Here is a 17,528-nt window from a genome sequence, read left to right on the forward strand (position 1 = left end):
GACTATAGACTAGACTATAGACTAGACTATAGACTAGACTATAGACTAGACTTTAGACTAGACTATAGACTAGACTATAGACCAGACTATAGACTAGACTATAGACTATACTATAGACTAGACTATAGACTAGACTTTAGACTAGATCATATACTAGACTTTAGAGTAGTTTATAGACTAGACTATAGATTAGACTATCGACTTGACTATTGACTAGACTATAGATTAGACCATAAACTAGAATATATACAAGACTATAGACTAGACTGTAGAATAGACTAGTTTATGGTTTTGAAAAGAATGACTCGACTATAGACTAAAATATAGACTAAATTATAGTGAAAATATAGACAAGTGCATAGACTAGACCATACTACAGAATAGACTAAATACTAGTTTATAGACTAGATTATATATTACACTATAGACTAGACTAAACTACATACTTGACTATACACTAGCCTATAGAGTGGACTATAGACTTGACTATAGACTAGACCATAAACTAGAGTAAAAACTATACTATAGACTAGACTATAGACTAGACTGTAGACTAGACTATAGACTAGACTATAGATTAGACCATAGACTAGACTGATTATAGTCTAAAAAAGACTGACTAGACTGTAGACTAAAGTATTGTCTAAAATATAGACAAGTGTATGGACTAGACTATAAACAAGGTTATGAACTATACTACTAAGTAGACTAAAAATTTAACTATATACTAGAAAAAAGACTAAATTATAGGCAAGACTTAAGACTAGGCCGTAGATTAGACTATAGACTAGACTATTTACTAGACTTCAGATTAGACTATATAGACACTATATCGACTTGACTATTGTCGTGTTTATGTATTTCAATGTCCATATATAAAAAAAATCATCTGAATTTAATTTTGTCTTAAAGAAAGTTTTTAAAGAAAAGTAAAGTAATAAAAAATTACTTAAAGCGGCTGTCAGAAAAATACACAATCTGTTTGTTGTAAACATTTGCACATGTTTATTCATACTTTATGTGTATGTAATAAAATGAACATAAATATATTAATACAGTGACGAACATAACTGCAAATGTGGCTTTTTTTTCTGCTCTTCAACTTTTAAACTCAACTGTTACGCAAATACATACACATGTTTACATTAGTATGTAATATTTATGCTAATTGTATCTTTATCATTGAAACGTTTTAACAATATGTTATTGTATATCTGTCTGTCTGTTCACCTTCCTGCCTGTCTTTCAAACAGTTGGTTGTTATAACAAAAGATACAATATATTTTTTTGTCTTGTAACTTCACACTTGTCATACAGAAACACAAAAGAGCCAAGACACTCACACACACAGATACATACACATTCATTGACACAAGTTGTCACAAATTGTTTAAATGTCATTTAATGTCAAATGTATAAATTGAGGGTGTCTTGTAAAATATTTAATTTTAGAAATTTTCGAATAATTAAGTAATTATGTATATGATCTGTAATTTGAAATATTTAACCCCATTTTTAACAGATCTACTTATCTACTTTAGAAAATGTTTTTTAAAGGGAAACCCTACACTAATAAATTCTCTTGATTGAGTTTTGAAATAAAATTGTATTTGTCAAAATCAAAGTTGTAATTTTGACATTTATAATTAACAATCGTCATTAAATATCTGATGCTTGTTATCAAACAGTTTTTGTATAAATTATTTGTGTTCAATTGTTTCAAATGACGTGTTGACAAATTAATTAGTCAAATATGTGCATATCATGTGTGTATTTCATTAGTAAACATATAAATAATTTATTTGGTTTACAACGAACATGCAACTAACAAATATTAAACATTTTCTAAACTCTAGAACACACTGTAAAATTTTCTTATTTCAAATTATCAGCTTGTTACTAACCCCCCCTCGAAATGGTCAATTTTTGTCCATTAAAAACAAAATATATTTTTAAACGGAAATTAAATAAAGTTTGTCATATTTTTCCTTTTTTTCATATGATAACTTAATAATGTATAAAAAAAAACACTGCAACACATGTGTCAAAGTAACTGCTGATAGTTAAAAAAAAAGTTTCAATAAAATTTAACTCTGTATTTTATATGTTTAATTCAATTTTATTAAGTTATTTACACAAAGTTACAAAGTTCAGCATTCTGTCCAGGATATAGTGTCCTTTTCTCGCCTCTTCTGTATAGTATGAAGTGAATAATGTACTTCCGGTTGCTGCTAAAACAACAGGATGTAGCTTTTTAACAGGTTTTATTAGTAACTGTAAAATGTTAGAGCATTTAATTCAAAGTGAACAGTGGTTACACATTATGCATACATTTAGATTCCTTTGGTAAGAGAAATGTCTCTTTAGAAAATTTCTGTTGTCTCTTTAGAAACTCTTCTAGAGAAAACTGGCTATACAGATTCATTTTTAAAGTAACTTGTCTGAAGAATTGTTGCTAAAGGAAATTCTCTCTACAACAACTTTTATAATGAAAATTATTTTTAAGGAACGAAAAAAGCAATAGTCAAAGGGTGAGTCTGAACTGGCAGACAAAACGGTAACAAAATCTCCAGGCGGAGATTCCTATACATGAGAAAAAGGACATTTTTAAATTATACATGTTTCGTAAAAATTGACACCTAAATGTTTATAATTTTTCAATAACACTCGTTGTCATAGCATGTTTGGATAGTTGTTAAATGAACATGTTACTAAAGTGAAAATGCTATTTTATCAAACAGAACATTGAATTGATGAAATAACAACGATTCGTTGTCGAAATCATAACAATGCATTGCCGAAATGATGTAATGCGCAATCGAAATGACAACAATGCCTTGTAAGTACTACAACAGTGGGTGTCAAAATGATAACTGGATGTTATTTAAATGTTATAGACATCTGTTGTCTAAATATCAAAAAACGATGAAAGCTCGCTTTTGACAATGGATTTTAGTACTTTTCTACTGTATAGAATAGAATATTGAAACTCTCTTTATAGAATATTGAAATTATCTTTATAAATCCGATGTAAATATATTGGTGGACACATAGTTTTAAATGCGTATCTATACAAAATGAACAAAAAAAGGTTTACACGAACACTTTTGTACAAAAAACTCTCTATAGAGAAAAGTGTCTAATGAAAGCTCTCTTTTTCGAAAAACATTTTCAAAGAAAACTATCTTTGAATAAAAAATCAGTTTATGGCAAATTTGAAAAAAAACTTATTTAAAGAAACATTCTCTACAAAAGCTCATCTAAAAGAAACTTTATAGAGAACCACTCCATAGAAAAACTTCCACGAATATAACTTCTCTTAACAATGACTATCTAGTAAATTTTTTAAAGAAACCACTGTCTAGAAGAAACTCTACACGAAAAATTCTCTCTTAAACAGCTTTTATTGAAAATTTTTCTTTCAAAAAAAAAAAAAAATGTCTAAACAATGTTTTTTCTAAATAAACTTTTTTCAAATAACTAAATAAAATTTTCTGAAGAAAACCTTTTTTACAAAAACTTTTGAAAGTTCGCCATAATAAAACTTTGATAACCAAAATAAAAGCTTAAAAAAGTTCTTCCTAGGAAAATTTATCTAAACAAGACTCAATCTTCAGCGAATATTTTGTGAAGCAAACTTTTTCCAAATCAGACTTTTTAAAGAAATTGTATTCTGATGCTTAATTTTTTTTGTTGCTTTTCCTATGGAATAATTATTCTATAAGCTTTTCTAAAGATAACTTGTCTTAAGAATCTCAAGAGAGTCTTTTTCTCAAAGCTTTGAAATTTTTTTTACAAAAATATAATAAAATTAAGCTTTTCTGAAGAAGGAAAGCTTTACTAAAAGAGAGCACTTCCGGAAATAATAATACACTTTCTGAAGACAAATAAAAGTAATTATCACTGTCTTCCTTGGTAAACTTTTTCATTGAAAAACTATTCTCTTAACTATCTCTCTCAAGAGAATATTTTCTAAAACAAAATACTCTCGAAGCTTTTTTAAATGAATATTCTTTAAACAAATTCGAATAAAAAAATTCTCTAGAGAAGCTTTTCAGAAGAAGCTTTTTCAAAAGTAAGCTATTTTTAAAAATAATAATACACTTTCGAGAAGCTTTTATAAAGAAATCTCTAAAGGAAAAGTTTTACAAAGAATATTTTTCCCACAACATTTCTCCCAAACAAAACTAAAGAAACAATATCTCTTTCCTTTATCTAAAGAAAATGTTATGTTTAAAATATTTTTTCAAGAAAGACATGTAAACTGTTTCGTTTTTAAAGAAAACATTCTGAAGAAAAAATTTTCAAATTATTATTACTTTTTTTTTTTGAACTTTTCTGAAAAAATTGCTTATGGAAGCTTTTTTAAAGAAAATCCTCCCAGAGTTTTCTAGAAATTATTCTATAAAGACCTTCTTTTGTCTTTTGAGCTTCTATGAAAAAAGTGTTGCTTCTGAAAGCTTTTTCAAAGAAAATCCTCTCAGTGTTTTCTAGAAACTTCTCTATAAAAACAATTGATCCCAAAAACATCCCGAACAGAAGAGCATCAACTATGAGCTAGCTACATACATCAGAATAGTCGGGTATTAATATGCCAACGATAACGTAAAGAAGAGACAAACTTTTTCCGTTCAAAATATAAAAACTGCAACAAAACTTTGGCAACAAACGACAGTAAAAATAACATTCACGACATTTAAATGAAGGCTGTTTAAGAAACAGAAAAAGAAAAAATAAAACAAATGAAAAAGTAACAACAGAAAATAAACAAAAAAAAATATCATTTAGCACAAGGAATCAGATACAAAATATAACTAGACAAAGTGTCTGATAAACAAAAAGTACAAGCATTTATATATGAAAAGTTCTATAAATAGTATATATTTACATGTTTGGAAAAAAGTCCCTGGTAGACAGTTACTTTTTGTATATTTACAACCAAACTGTTGGCAAAAAAATTAAAACAACATTTATACAATGAAATGCTTTAAAATAGAATAAGAAGAACAGCTGTTACACCAGGATGTAGTATGTTGCACAAACAAACTGTTTTGTTGTGAAATCTTTCAAATAAATTGTTAATGAAATAAAATGTTGGAAAAAATATATATGAGAGAAAAAAGTTTAGTTTATTTAATTAAATTAATTTAACACGGTGATGCTTTAAAAAATAAATTTGACAAAATTTGTTGAACGATGACAGGCAAATTAGATTGGGAAGGTATTAAATAGAAATATTTTGTGGATAAAAATCAAGAAAGAAAGTACACAGAATGAAAACCCGTCAGATAAGTATTGAAATTAAAACAATCCGTTGTCAAAAAGGACCTTGCCGGTGTTTTTTAACATTAAGACAAAGGATGTGTTTAAAATTTATTATTGTAACAAACACTGTTATAATTTTTGACAACACATCGTTGTCATTGCAACAACTTATTATTTCGATGATGCTTTACATTATGTAGATCGTTGTCATTTCAACAAGGCAACGTTTTGTTTGACAACATAGCGTTGTCACTTTGGTTATCCATTATAATTTTTTGTTGATTTGATAATATCGTTTATTTTTTATATTTTTATAAGTTTTTGATTTGACAACTATCCATAAATACATTAACAACAGATGTTATTGAAAAATTATTAACACTTTGGTATCAATTTAGTACGAAGCGTTTCTAATATTAAAATTTATTTTACTATTAGCTTTAGATTTTCTTCACAATTCCTGAGTTACTTCAGCAATTACCTCAACATTCCAGTCAACTTCACCGGAGCCAATAATTAACAATTTATAGAAACCATCTTGTAAATGATTGGGCAATCCATCCTGGGAGAACTGACATGAATCTAAAGTATATAATTTCTTTTCCATAGGTGGCTCGAATGTATTCTCGAAAACCGGAAAATCAGAACATTCCTTTAAAGTTTCCATTAAAACATCTTTATAATGGGTATTAAGAACTTTATAAAGATGTGTAGCAGGCATTTGAAAGGGTAAAACTTTATAGTCATTATCACCTTGTGGACTGCGAAACGATTTAGCTGCAATCTAAAGAGATACAAAAAATGAAACAAGATCTTTTGATCTACAACTAAAATTGAGTAGTTACCATATTAGAATCACCTTCAACAACGTCAACGTTAAAGAAAAGCTTACCGGAAATAGCAAAGACACCACGCGCAATTCTTTGAATTTCTAAATCAACTTTAAGTTTTTCTGCATCTGAAGTTTCTGAACTAATTGATTTTAGTTCATACGACCAGGTTTTCTAAAAAAAAAAAATTAAAAAAAATTAAAAACTATTTTAAACTAAAACTCAATATATTACAACCTTAACCGGAACTTGTCCTTTCGTTTTCACACCAAGAACTATTAATATCATTAAGCTAATTATTGTTGAAAATTTACTCCATTTTATTTCCTGCATTGCGCAACGTTAACGTTCAAAATCAAAATATCTATATAATAGAATTTTTCAAATTCACTTTTATTTATAACGTTTTTTTTTTAAAGCTCAATTGATTGAATTTATGTTTTCTATTTTTGTGTAGTTTACAACATTTTAAATAAAACTCATGCAATTGTTATGTAGAAATTAATTAACATTGATTAATATGTTTGATTAAATAACATTTTCTCACGCTTCAAATGTAAAGATATTTGTTTTTTTTTTTTTTGAAAAAACATTTTTCAAAATTACTTATAAAAGAAAAGCTTTATAGGGGAACAAATTATAGTGCGCGCATCCCAATATTCTAGAAAAAGTTCACTTGAAAAACTTGTCTAGCAAAAGTTTTTTAGAGAAAACATTCATTAAAAAAACTTTCAGCAGACGCATTTTGACATGTTAAACATTTTAAGATATAACTTTTCTAAAATAAAATTTTTTTAGGAAAACTTTCACCAAATAAACTTGCAGGTCTCTGAAAAAATTTTCCCAAAGAAAAACTTTTCCATTGAAAATTGTTACTAAAAATAATTTTCTATTAACTACTTTTAGAGAGTGGTAGCGTTTATAACAAAGCGGCTTAAGAAACGCGAAAGATTTACCAACTTTTGAAGAGATATTTTCGAGCCAAAGCACTGCATACTTTTCTGCGCCTATATCAATCAATCTATCTATCTATCTATCTATCTATCTATCTATCTATCTATCTATCTATCTATCTATCTATCTATCTATCTATCTATCTATCTATCTATCTATCTATCTATCTATATATCTATCTATCTATCTATCTATCTATCTATCTATCTATCTATCTATCTATCTATCTATCTATCTATCTATCTATCTATCTATCTATCTATCTATCTATCTATCTATCTATCTATCTATCTATCTATCTATCTATCTATCTATCAATCAACCCATCTGTATATGTTTGGGAAAAAGCAACCTTATAATAAACAAGTAGGAAAGTATAGTCGGGCATGGCCGACCATATAATACCCTACACCATGAGTATATTTTTAAAAATTTTACTTTTTATTTTTTTTTATAAAGAAACTTTTATGTTAAATATTACCATAATTCCAAAATATTTAAGCAATTTATTGAAAAAAAACATAAATTTCTAAATGAGGCTTTATATAGGTCAAATATGGGGCGATCTTCGGTAAATTTGGGAAAAGGATATATTTCTAAATAACAGTTAGTTTTGTTGAGTTTCATTGCGATACAAATGGTTACAAGTCAATTTTAGTCTTTTAAGACATTTTTTGAAGGGGGGTTTGTATGGGGGCTAGGGTTGAATAAGGGTCGATCCTTATGAAAATCTGCAGTGTCATTTATACTTATATAAAACTTATTTGTGCCAATTTTTAGAGAGATAGCAGAATATTTGACGTACTTATATCATAAAAAGTTCAAATCGGGAGGTACGGTTGTATGGGGGCTAGGTGAAAAAATGGACCGATTTCAACTATTTTCAATAGACTTCGTCCCTGTGGCAAAAACATCCTTGGTCCAAATTCCATCAAATTATCTTGAAAATTGCGGCCTGTACCTTGCGCACAAGGTTTACATGGACAGCCAGCCAGCCAGCCGGACAGACGGACGGACGGACATGTCTAAATCGTCTCAAAAAATGATTCTGAATCGATTGGTATACTTTAAGGTGGGTATTGGACCAATATTTTGGTATGTTACAAACATCAGCACAAACGTATAATACTATAGTGGTGTAGGGTATAAAAATTAAACAACATCTTACCATGAAATGTTGCAAAAAAGAATAAGAATAACAGCTGTTACACCAGGATGTTGTACATTGCACTGTTTCATTGTGAAATCTTTCAAATAAATTGTTAATTAAATAAATTGTTGAAAACAATATAAACGACAGAAAGTTTAGTGGATTTAATTTAATTAAATTTTACACGGTATCGGTAAAAAAATAAATTTGACAAACCTTGTTGAACGATGACAGTCAAATTAGGAACGTATTAAATAGAAATGTTTTGTGGCAAAAATTAAAGAATGAAAGTTCACAAAGGGAAATACTGGCAGATAAGTATTGAAATCCATTGTCAAAAGTGACCTTACTGGTGTTTTATTAACATTTAAAGAACGGATGTGTATAAAATCTATCATTTTAACAAATACCGTTGTAATTTTGACAAAAACACAGCGTTGTCACTTTTGTAACACATTATTATTTTTTTTGTTGAATTATTTATTTTTTTTATCCATACATACTTGTTATTGCAAAATTATTAACACTTTGCTATGAATTTAGAACCAAGCGTTTAAATTATTAAAACTTTTTTTATTCTGTTCAAAAGATTTAATGAAAATAAAATCTAGTAGCCGTAAATGTGTAAAATGTATATTTTTATTAAAAAAAATTAAATAAATAAAAATTAGATTTTTCTCATAATTCCTGTGTTACTTCAGTTATTATCTCAACTTTCCAGTCAACTTCACCGGAGCCAAATAATAACAGTTTATAGAAGCCATCTTGTAAATAATTTGGGAAACCATCCTGGGAAAACTGACATGAATCTAAAGTATATAATTTCTTTTCCAAAGGTGGCTCGAATGTATTCTCGAAAACTGGAAAATCAGAACAGTCCTTTAAAGTTTCCATTAAAACATTTTTATAATAAGTATTAAGAACTTTAAAAACGTGTGTTGAAGGCATTTGAAAGGGTAAAACTTTGTAGTTATTATCGCCCTGGATACTGCGATAAATCGTATCCAATCTAAATTAAGAAGGAAAAATAACAAAATTAAAAAAAAAACTAAAATATAGAACTAAATTTAGTAGTTACCATATTAGAATCACCTTCAGCAGAGTCAACGTTTAACTAAATTTTACCGGAGATAGCAAAGACACCACGAGCAATTCTTTGAATTTCTAAATCAATTTTAAGCTTTTCTGTATCTGAAGTTTCTGCAGTAATTGATTTTAATTCATACGACCAGGTTTTCTAAATCTAATTGAAAAACTTTTTAGGGAAAAAATTTAAAGTGCACGCATCCCAACTACCACAGGAGCATCTTTTTCCTCTTTCAGAAAACTGCCTTGAACTTTTCTATTCGAAAAATATCTTTCTTAAAACTGCATACAAAAGGAAACTTTTATAAAGAAAATTTTAGAGAAATTTGTTTAAGAACAACGCCTCCAGAGAAAATCTACTAAAAAAAACTGTTAAAAAGTCTCTGCAAAGAAAACAATTTGTATGTGATAATACAACAATTACTGCATACATGTACGTATCTATCTATCTATCTATCTATATATCTATCTATATATCTATCTATCTATCTATCTATCTATCTATCTATCTATCTATCTATCTATCTATCTATCTATCTATCTATCTATCTATCTATCTATCTATCTATCTATCTATCTATCTATCTATCTATCTATCTATCTGTCTGTCTGTCTGTCTGTCTGTCTGTCTGTCTATCTGTCTGTCTATCTATCTGTCTACCTATCTATATACCTGTCTAGCACAATTTCGAAACGTGGGGTGTAAAATTTTTAGATTTAATATTAACAGAATATACAAGTGGATATTACTGTACAAACTGAACACCCATTTCATGTTCTTTATTTACTTTCAATCATGTTCAATTTCACGTTTTTCTTTTTATAAACCAACAGTTTCGACTTCAGCTATTACCTCAACTTCCCACTCAACATCACCAGCACCCGATAAGACAATCTTATATACACCAGCTTCCAAATGATTAGGCATACCGTCCTGAGATATTTGACATTTATCCAAGGTGTAGGTTTTCTTCTCAAGAGGTGGTGAAAATTTATCTTCAAAATACGGTAAATCTGAACAATCCTTAAATGTTTCCATTAGAACAGTTTTATAATGATTATTTAAAGCATCGTAGAAGTGACGTTGTGACATTTGCAATGGTATACTTTTGTAATCACCATCACCGTTAGTACTACGATATGATTTTAGTTGTACCTAATAAAATATAAATGTTTAAAAATTTCGTATGCTATATTTTGTTGTAGCCTTATGAAAACTTACATTATTTCCATCACCCTCTGTCATATCAAGATTCATGTAAAATTCTCCGGATAGAGCAAAGACACCACGTTGAATACGTTCAATATTTAAATTTATATTTATTAAATCGGGATTTGAACTTTTCGTATTAACTTCGGTTAATTCATAGATCCAGCTTTTCTATAAGTTTTAGAATATTGTTGAGAAAAAAAAAAAACATAAAGTTTTATTAATTAAAGTTGAGTTGAGAAATTAGTGTCCAAGTTCAAAGCAGTTTGTGTGTTATACACTTAAGCTTTGTTTGTAGTTATTAATCCTTTTACCTTATCAAATGAGGCCACAAAACCGAATAGATATACAACTCCGAAAATTAAAAATATATTCATTATAAAGCTTATTTTATTACTAAAATACAATTAAAAAATAGTACTGTGTAATGCTTTAATTAACTCTAATTTATATGCAAGTTTTCATCATCTAAGAAAATTTAACATGAACATTTCATGTTAACAACACATTTAGTTTTTAGTATATATAATTATAATCATATTGTTAATTATGGCAATCTTAACAAAAAAAAAAGATTTTATTGTAAAAAATTATTATTTCTGATGAAATTTTGATTAGAGTGTAAATTGTTCTGATAAAATTTGATAGCAGGAAACAATAACTTTTAGTTGACATTATATGAAGACTTTTTGGAGACATTTATCAAAAACTAAACATTAGTAGAACACCTCGGCGTATGAAGAATATTAATTTATTACAATTAGCAAAATATTAAGTATACGTAAAGTAAGAAACAGAATTCTCAAAAAAAAACATTTTAAAAATTAACTATTTTTCTGTTTAAAACTGTAAATATTACAAAAATTGTATTGTATTCACAACTGAATTTGTATTAAAGTGAAATTTTTATTAAAAATCTAATTGAAGACATTTTTTCAAAGAACACCACTGCGTATGAAGAATAAAATATAAAGTATACGTAAAATTAAAAATTGCTTTCTTTTTTTATTTCTCTGTTATTCTGCAATGAATGAAAATTCTCTTATAAATCCAATTGAATTTCAAAAATCACCTCAACTTCCCACTCAACATCACCAGTACCCGATAAAATAACCTTATAAACACCCGTTTCCATATGATTAGGCAAACCGTCCTGAGAAAATATACATTTATCTAATTTATAGGCTTTCTTTTCCAATGGAGGTGTAAATTTATCCTCAAAATACGGCAAATCGGAACAATCCTTAAATGTCTCCATAACCACGTTTTTATAATGACTATTAAGAGCTTCAAAGAAGTGACGTCGTGACATTTCCAAGGGTATACTTTTATAATTACCATCACCATTGGCACTGCGAAATGATTTAAGTTCCACCTGATAAAAAAAATTATTTAAATTCTTTTCAAAAATTTTCCAAAAAAAAAAAAAAACTTACATCATTTCCATCGCCCTCGGTTATATCGATATTCACATAAAATTCTCCCGACATAGCAAAAACACCACGTTTAACACGTTCTACAATAACATTAACATTAAATAAATCTGGATTTGAACTTTTCGTATTGACTTCATTCAATTCATAAATCCAATCTTTCTGAAAATTTGAAGAAAAAATTTCGTTTATATATTTTTTTAAAACATACAATAAAGTTAAGTTAGAAAATCCCTTAAATTTGCCTATTTTTGCAAACTAAGAAAATGTATTTTCAATTTACCTTATACATAACAGCTGACACCAGAACAAGGATAAATAAAAAATTTAAAACTTTTAATTGAATTAAAATATTCATAACTCATTAATTACTACTACCGTTAATTTTTAATAAACTCTAAAATTCTATTGAGAAAAGTGTACAATATCATTTAGTTTTTATAGATTTTTATAGATACATTTTTTTTGTTTGTTATCAGAAATTGATTATAAAACCAATTAATTATAACTAATTAATGTTGTTAATTTAGTTTATCTTGACAAAAATTAATTGATTTTTTAACAGATAGTAAATATGATATTTACTATTAACATCTGCTAAACACATTTGATTTTAAATGTTTTTTTAATATTTTAAGTTTTTTGTATTTTAATCCTGCTTTCTTTTCTAAATAAAAATTTCTAAAGAAAACTTTCAGGACGAAAATTTATTTAAAAACCTTGTCGAGAGAAACTTTTCCAAAAAAAACTCCCTCTAGATAATCGTCTCTAAATTCTTTTCTAGATAAACTTTTTAAAAAGAAGTTTTTTTCTAATGAAAAATGTAAAAAAAAGTATTTCTCTTCAAATAAACTATTTCTAGAGAAACCTTTCAAAAAAAATTTCTGAAGTAAAATTTGTATTACAAAAACTTTTCCAACGAAAACTCTCTCAAGAGAAACTGTTCTAAAAAACCTTCACTATAAATTATTTGGAAACAAATGGAAACTCTGTTCTAAAAAACTTTTTCCAAAAGAACTTTTCGAACGAAAATTATATAAGTATAAAGAAAAATCTTTGAAAAAAAATCACTTCCGAAGAAATATCTCTCTCTCTATAAATTATTTGAAAACAAATGGAAGCTCTGAAAACTCTTAGAAAAATATTTCTAAAGGAAACACTCTCTCGAGAAACTTTTCAGGAGAAAAATCTCTCTGAAAAATGTTTTCTAACGAAAAGTCTCACAAATAAAACTTTTCTAAAGAAAACTATCTCTGGAAAAACTTTTGTTAATAAAATTCTTTCTAGAGAAAATTTTCTAAAAAAAAAGTTCTCTGCTAAAACCTTTCTGAATAAATCTCTCTTTATAAAAACATTTCTAAAAGAAACACTCTCCTGAGAGGAACTTTTCTAAAGAATAACCGCTCTAGAAAATTTTTTCTAAAGGAAATTCTCTCTAGATAAATTTTTCTAAAGAAAAATCTCTTTGCAAAACCTCTTCTAAAGGAAACTCTTTTTATAAAAGCTGTTCTAAAGAAAACCTCGTCTAGAAAAACTTTTCTATAGAAAACTTTCTGAGCCAAACTTTTCTAAAGTAGATTCTTCACAAACAAACATTTTTAATGATAACTAGAGAAACTATTCTATAGAAAACTCTCTCTAGAGGAAATTTTATAAAGTGAATATTTTGGAGAAACTTTTCTGAAGAAACCTCTCTTCAGAGAAACTTTTCTAAACAAAATTATCTGTGAAAAATATTTCCAAATTTCTGGAGAAACTTTTTGTTAAAGAAAACTCTCTCTAGAAAAACATTTGTAAAGAAAAATTTGTCTAGAGAAACTTTTTTTAAATAAACTCTCATTAGAGACAAATTTCGCAAGAATGTTCTCTCTAGAAAAACTTATCGAAAACTTTTTCATAATAAGATTTTTTGAGAAAATTTCTCTAGAGAAACTTTTCTTAAGTAAACTCTCTTTAGAGAGAAATTTCTTAAGAATGTTCTCTTTAGGAAAACTTATCGAAACAAAACTTTTTCATAATAAGATTTTTTTCTCTTATAAAAAGTTTCTAAAGAGAACATTTAAAAAAAAATTCTCTCTAAAGAATATCTTTTAAAATCTCTCTTTTTTGAAACTTTTCTTATGGAACTACTTTTCTAATGAAAGATAAAAAAAAACTTTTCTAAAGAAAACTGTCTTTTCTAAAGAATTCTCTCTCTTTTCTCATGAAAGAAAGAAATAAACTTTTCTAAAGAAAACTGTCTCTAGAAAAACTTTTTGAGAAGAAAAATCTGGAGAGAAACTCTTCTGAAAAAAGCTTTCCCTATGCAACAATTCTAGATTCTCTCTATTTTGAAACTTTTCTAATGGAACATCTCTTCTAATGAATGATATAAATAAACTTTTCTTTAAAAACTGACTCTAGAGAAACTTTAAAAAAAAAACCTCTAGAGAAACTTAATGGAAGAGACGTCTCTCTAGAGAAACTTTTCTGAAAAAAGCTTTCTCTAAGCAATAATTCTAGACGAAGGGAACTTTTAATAGGATACCTATCTCTTAAAAAACTTTTTTTTAACAAAACATTGTTATGAAACCCTTCTCTAAAGAAAACTTTTTCGACAGAATCTTTCCTAAAGAAAAGATTTTCTACAGAAATTTTTGTTGGCTTAAGAAACTTGTCTCTTTCTAAACGAAAACTTTGTTTAGAAAGAGACTTTGTTTAGAAAGAAATTTTGTTAGAAAGAAAAATCTCTTTACAAAATTGTGTCTAAGGAAAACTGTCTCTACGGTGACTTGTTTTCTGAAAACTCCTTCTGAAGGAAATTTGCTAAAAGAAACTCTTTGTAAAACAGCTTTTCAGCAATGACTTTTCTTAAGAAAACTTTCTTTATAAACTTTTTTAAAGAAATATGTTTATCCTAAGCTTTTCTAAATAAAACTTATCTTACTTTTGCATAAAATGATGCTTTTCTAATTAAAACTTTAAGTTGGAAAAATAACACTTCGAAAGAAAAATTTCTTTAGAGTAACTTTGTACAACTAAAATCATCACTTTTCTGAAAAAAATCAGATTCTTAGTTAAATATTTACCCCCGTATTCATAATGATAATAATCGTTTATTTTACAATAAATCAGCAGTAACTTTATTAAGCATTAATGAATAAGAGGATTATTCGGGTAATATTGCCATTTATTTAGATATTAAACAATAATATACAAAGATCCATATTTTTTTATTTTAATAACATTCACTTTTAACACATATTTGTTTAAAAATATTTTTCACTTTTATTCATCATTTGATTCAACCTCAAAAATCATCTCAACCTCCCAATCCACTTGACCGTAACCCGTTAGAATAATCTTATATACACCCGTCTCTAAATGATTTGGTAAACCCTCTTGAGAAAATTGACATTTATTCAGTACATAGGTTTTCTTTTCCAGAGGTGGTGAAAATTCATCTTCAAAATATGGCAAATTTGAACAATCCTTAAATGTCTCCATAACGACATCTTTATAATGACTATTAAGAGCTTCATATAAATGACGTCGTGACATTTCCAATGGTATACTTTTATAAACACCATCACCATTGGGACTGCGAAATGATTTAACTTCCACCTAAATAAAAATGAAATATTTTTTTAAATTACTTGACTCTTTTTTTTTGGAATACTTACATCATTTCCATCACCCTCTGTTATATCAATATTGACGTAGAACTCTCCGGACAAAGCATAAACTCCACGTTGAATACGTTCAATACTTAGATTTATATTTATTAAATCGGTATTTGAACTTTTGGTATTAACTTCGGTCAGTTCATACATCCAGTTTTTCTGAAAAGGAAAATCCATTTCAAATTTATAACTTTGTAAGTTCATAACTTTTTGAAGTCCTCTTTATACTTATTAACTTACCTTTTCCGTTGCTATCACATTATCACAGATCAATAGTAAAATGCTTAAAATTGCCAATAGAATTAAAATGTTCATAGCTTAATAGGGTTTAGAAAGCATCTAAAATTATATTATAAACAATACTTAATAAATATGGATTTTTATAATAAAATTGTAATTTTTTATTATTTATATATTTTTGTGATCTATAAAAATCATGCAAATTTTGTGTTTAAAACAATTTAACCTTAATGAGATCTATTTAATTAGGTTGTTAATTTTTTTAGATTAAATGTATAAACAACTTTCAGATTTGAAATTAAAAATTTTCCAGAAATGTATTAAATAGTAATTAAACTGGATTAAATGAAGCTGGATGAATGAGTTAAATGAACTGAGCAGGTATCTTACAGAAAATTTAGTAAAGAAAACTGTTTCTAAAGAAACATTTCTTAAAAAAGCTTTTTCAAAGAACGCATAAACTAGAGAAAAGATTTTATCACAAAAACTTTCCTTAAAACTTTTACAAATGAAAATTTCCTTAATTTTCTTTTCAAAATTTTGAAAAACTTGTGTATATAAAGCTTACAAATTTTCTTAAAAAACTGTCTCTGAAAAATCTTTTCTTAAGAAAGCTTTTCCAAAGAACACTTTTACTAGAGAAAAGCTTTCACCACATAAACTTTCTTAAAAGCTATTACACATGAAACATGTCATAAGTTTCTTTTCACAATTTAAAAAAAGGTTTCATTTGAAAAACTTGTGTAAAAAATGCTTTTACCAGTTAATGTTTTAAATAAAGCTTTATAAGACAAACATTTTAAAGAAAGTTTTTACCAGTTAATTTTTTACAAATTTTCTTAAAAAAACTGTCTCTGAAGAAACTTTTCTTTTTCAAATAACGATTTTACTACAGAAAAGCTTTCACCACATAATCTTTCTTAAAAGCTTTTGCAAATGAAACATTTCTTAATTATCTTTTCACAATTTAAGAAAGGCTTCATTTGAAAAACTTGTGTAAAGAAAGCCTTCACCAGTTAATATTTAAAAAATAGCTTTATGGCACAAACGTTTTAAAGAAAGCTTTCACTAGAAAGAAACATTTCACTAGAGAAACTTGGTTAAAAAACCTTAACTGGAGAAAAGCTTTCAGTACAGAAACTTCCCTTAAAAGCCTTTACAAATGAAAATTTTCTAAATTTTCTTTCCACGATTTTAAAGAAAGGTTTCAGTTGAAAAACTTGTGTAAAAAAAGCTTTTACCAGTTAATGTTTTAAATAGAGCTTTACAAGACAAATATTTTAAAGAAAGCTTTCATTAGAAAGAAACATTTCACCTGAGAAACCTTGCTTAAAAAACTTAATTTGCGAATGATTCATTGAAGAAAGTTTACTAAAAGAAACGTTTTTTAAGAATTAATCTCTAAACTTTTATTGCAGAAACTTTTCCAAAAAAAGCTTAAACCTTTTAAAAAAAAAAGCTTGCAGAAAAGAATGTTTTCTGAAAAAAGCTTTCACAAGTAAATTTTTGCTAAAGAAAGATTAAACTAGAGAAACTTATATAAAAAAAGCTTTTACATGATAAACTTTAGTAAAAAAAATATAATTCATTAGAAAAACTTTGCCAAAGTAACATTTCTCAGAAAAAAATTTCCTAAAAGAAGTTTTTTTTAAGAATGTTTCATTAGGTTTTCACTGAAGAAACTTTTCTTAAGAAAGC

At 27.0% G+C, this 17,528-nt stretch overlaps 5 protein-coding genes across 6 annotated transcripts in view; 1 reads left to right on the forward strand and 4 right to left on the reverse strand.

Moving 5' to 3' along the window:
* Positions 1–17,528, forward strand: part of LOC111685266 — a 34,980-nt gene that overhangs the window by 6,867 nt on the left and 10,585 nt on the right. The window lies entirely within an intron of this gene.
* LOC111681412 lies at positions 5,543–6,425 on the reverse strand. The gene is made up of 3 exons (XM_046947251.1): positions 6,333–6,425; positions 6,111–6,269; positions 5,543–6,049 (listed from the first exon to the last, which is right to left on the reverse strand). The coding sequence occupies exons 1-3, from the start codon at positions 6,381–6,383 to the stop codon at positions 5,717–5,719; spliced, it is 543 nt and encodes a 180-aa protein (XP_046803207.1). The 5' UTR covers positions 6,384–6,425; the 3' UTR covers positions 5,543–5,716.
* On the reverse strand, positions 10,021–10,891 carry LOC111685263. Its single transcript, XM_023447519.2, has 3 exons — positions 10,810–10,891; positions 10,508–10,666; positions 10,021–10,441 (listed from the first exon to the last, which is right to left on the reverse strand). Exons 1-3 carry the CDS (start codon positions 10,870–10,872, stop codon positions 10,106–10,108), a joined length of 558 nt encoding a protein of 185 aa, XP_023303287.2. The 5' UTR covers positions 10,873–10,891; the 3' UTR covers positions 10,021–10,105.
* On the reverse strand, positions 11,476–12,301 carry LOC111685264. The gene is made up of 3 exons (XM_046947250.1): positions 12,212–12,301; positions 11,932–12,090; positions 11,476–11,870 (listed from the first exon to the last, which is right to left on the reverse strand). Exons 1-3 carry the CDS (start codon positions 12,284–12,286, stop codon positions 11,538–11,540), a joined length of 567 nt encoding a protein of 188 aa, XP_046803206.1. The 5' UTR covers positions 12,287–12,301; the 3' UTR covers positions 11,476–11,537.
* On the reverse strand, positions 15,059–15,923 carry LOC124419052. The gene is made up of 3 exons (XM_046947249.1): positions 15,831–15,923; positions 15,591–15,749; positions 15,059–15,531 (listed from the first exon to the last, which is right to left on the reverse strand). Exons 1-3 carry the CDS (start codon positions 15,903–15,905, stop codon positions 15,196–15,198), a joined length of 570 nt encoding a protein of 189 aa, XP_046803205.1. The 5' UTR covers positions 15,906–15,923; the 3' UTR covers positions 15,059–15,195.

This window comes from Lucilia cuprina, chromosome 3 (genome assembly GCF_022045245.1).
Source record: "Lucilia cuprina isolate Lc7/37 chromosome 3, ASM2204524v1, whole genome shotgun sequence".
NCBI classification, from domain to species: Eukaryota; Metazoa; Arthropoda; class Insecta; order Diptera; family Calliphoridae; genus Lucilia; species Lucilia cuprina.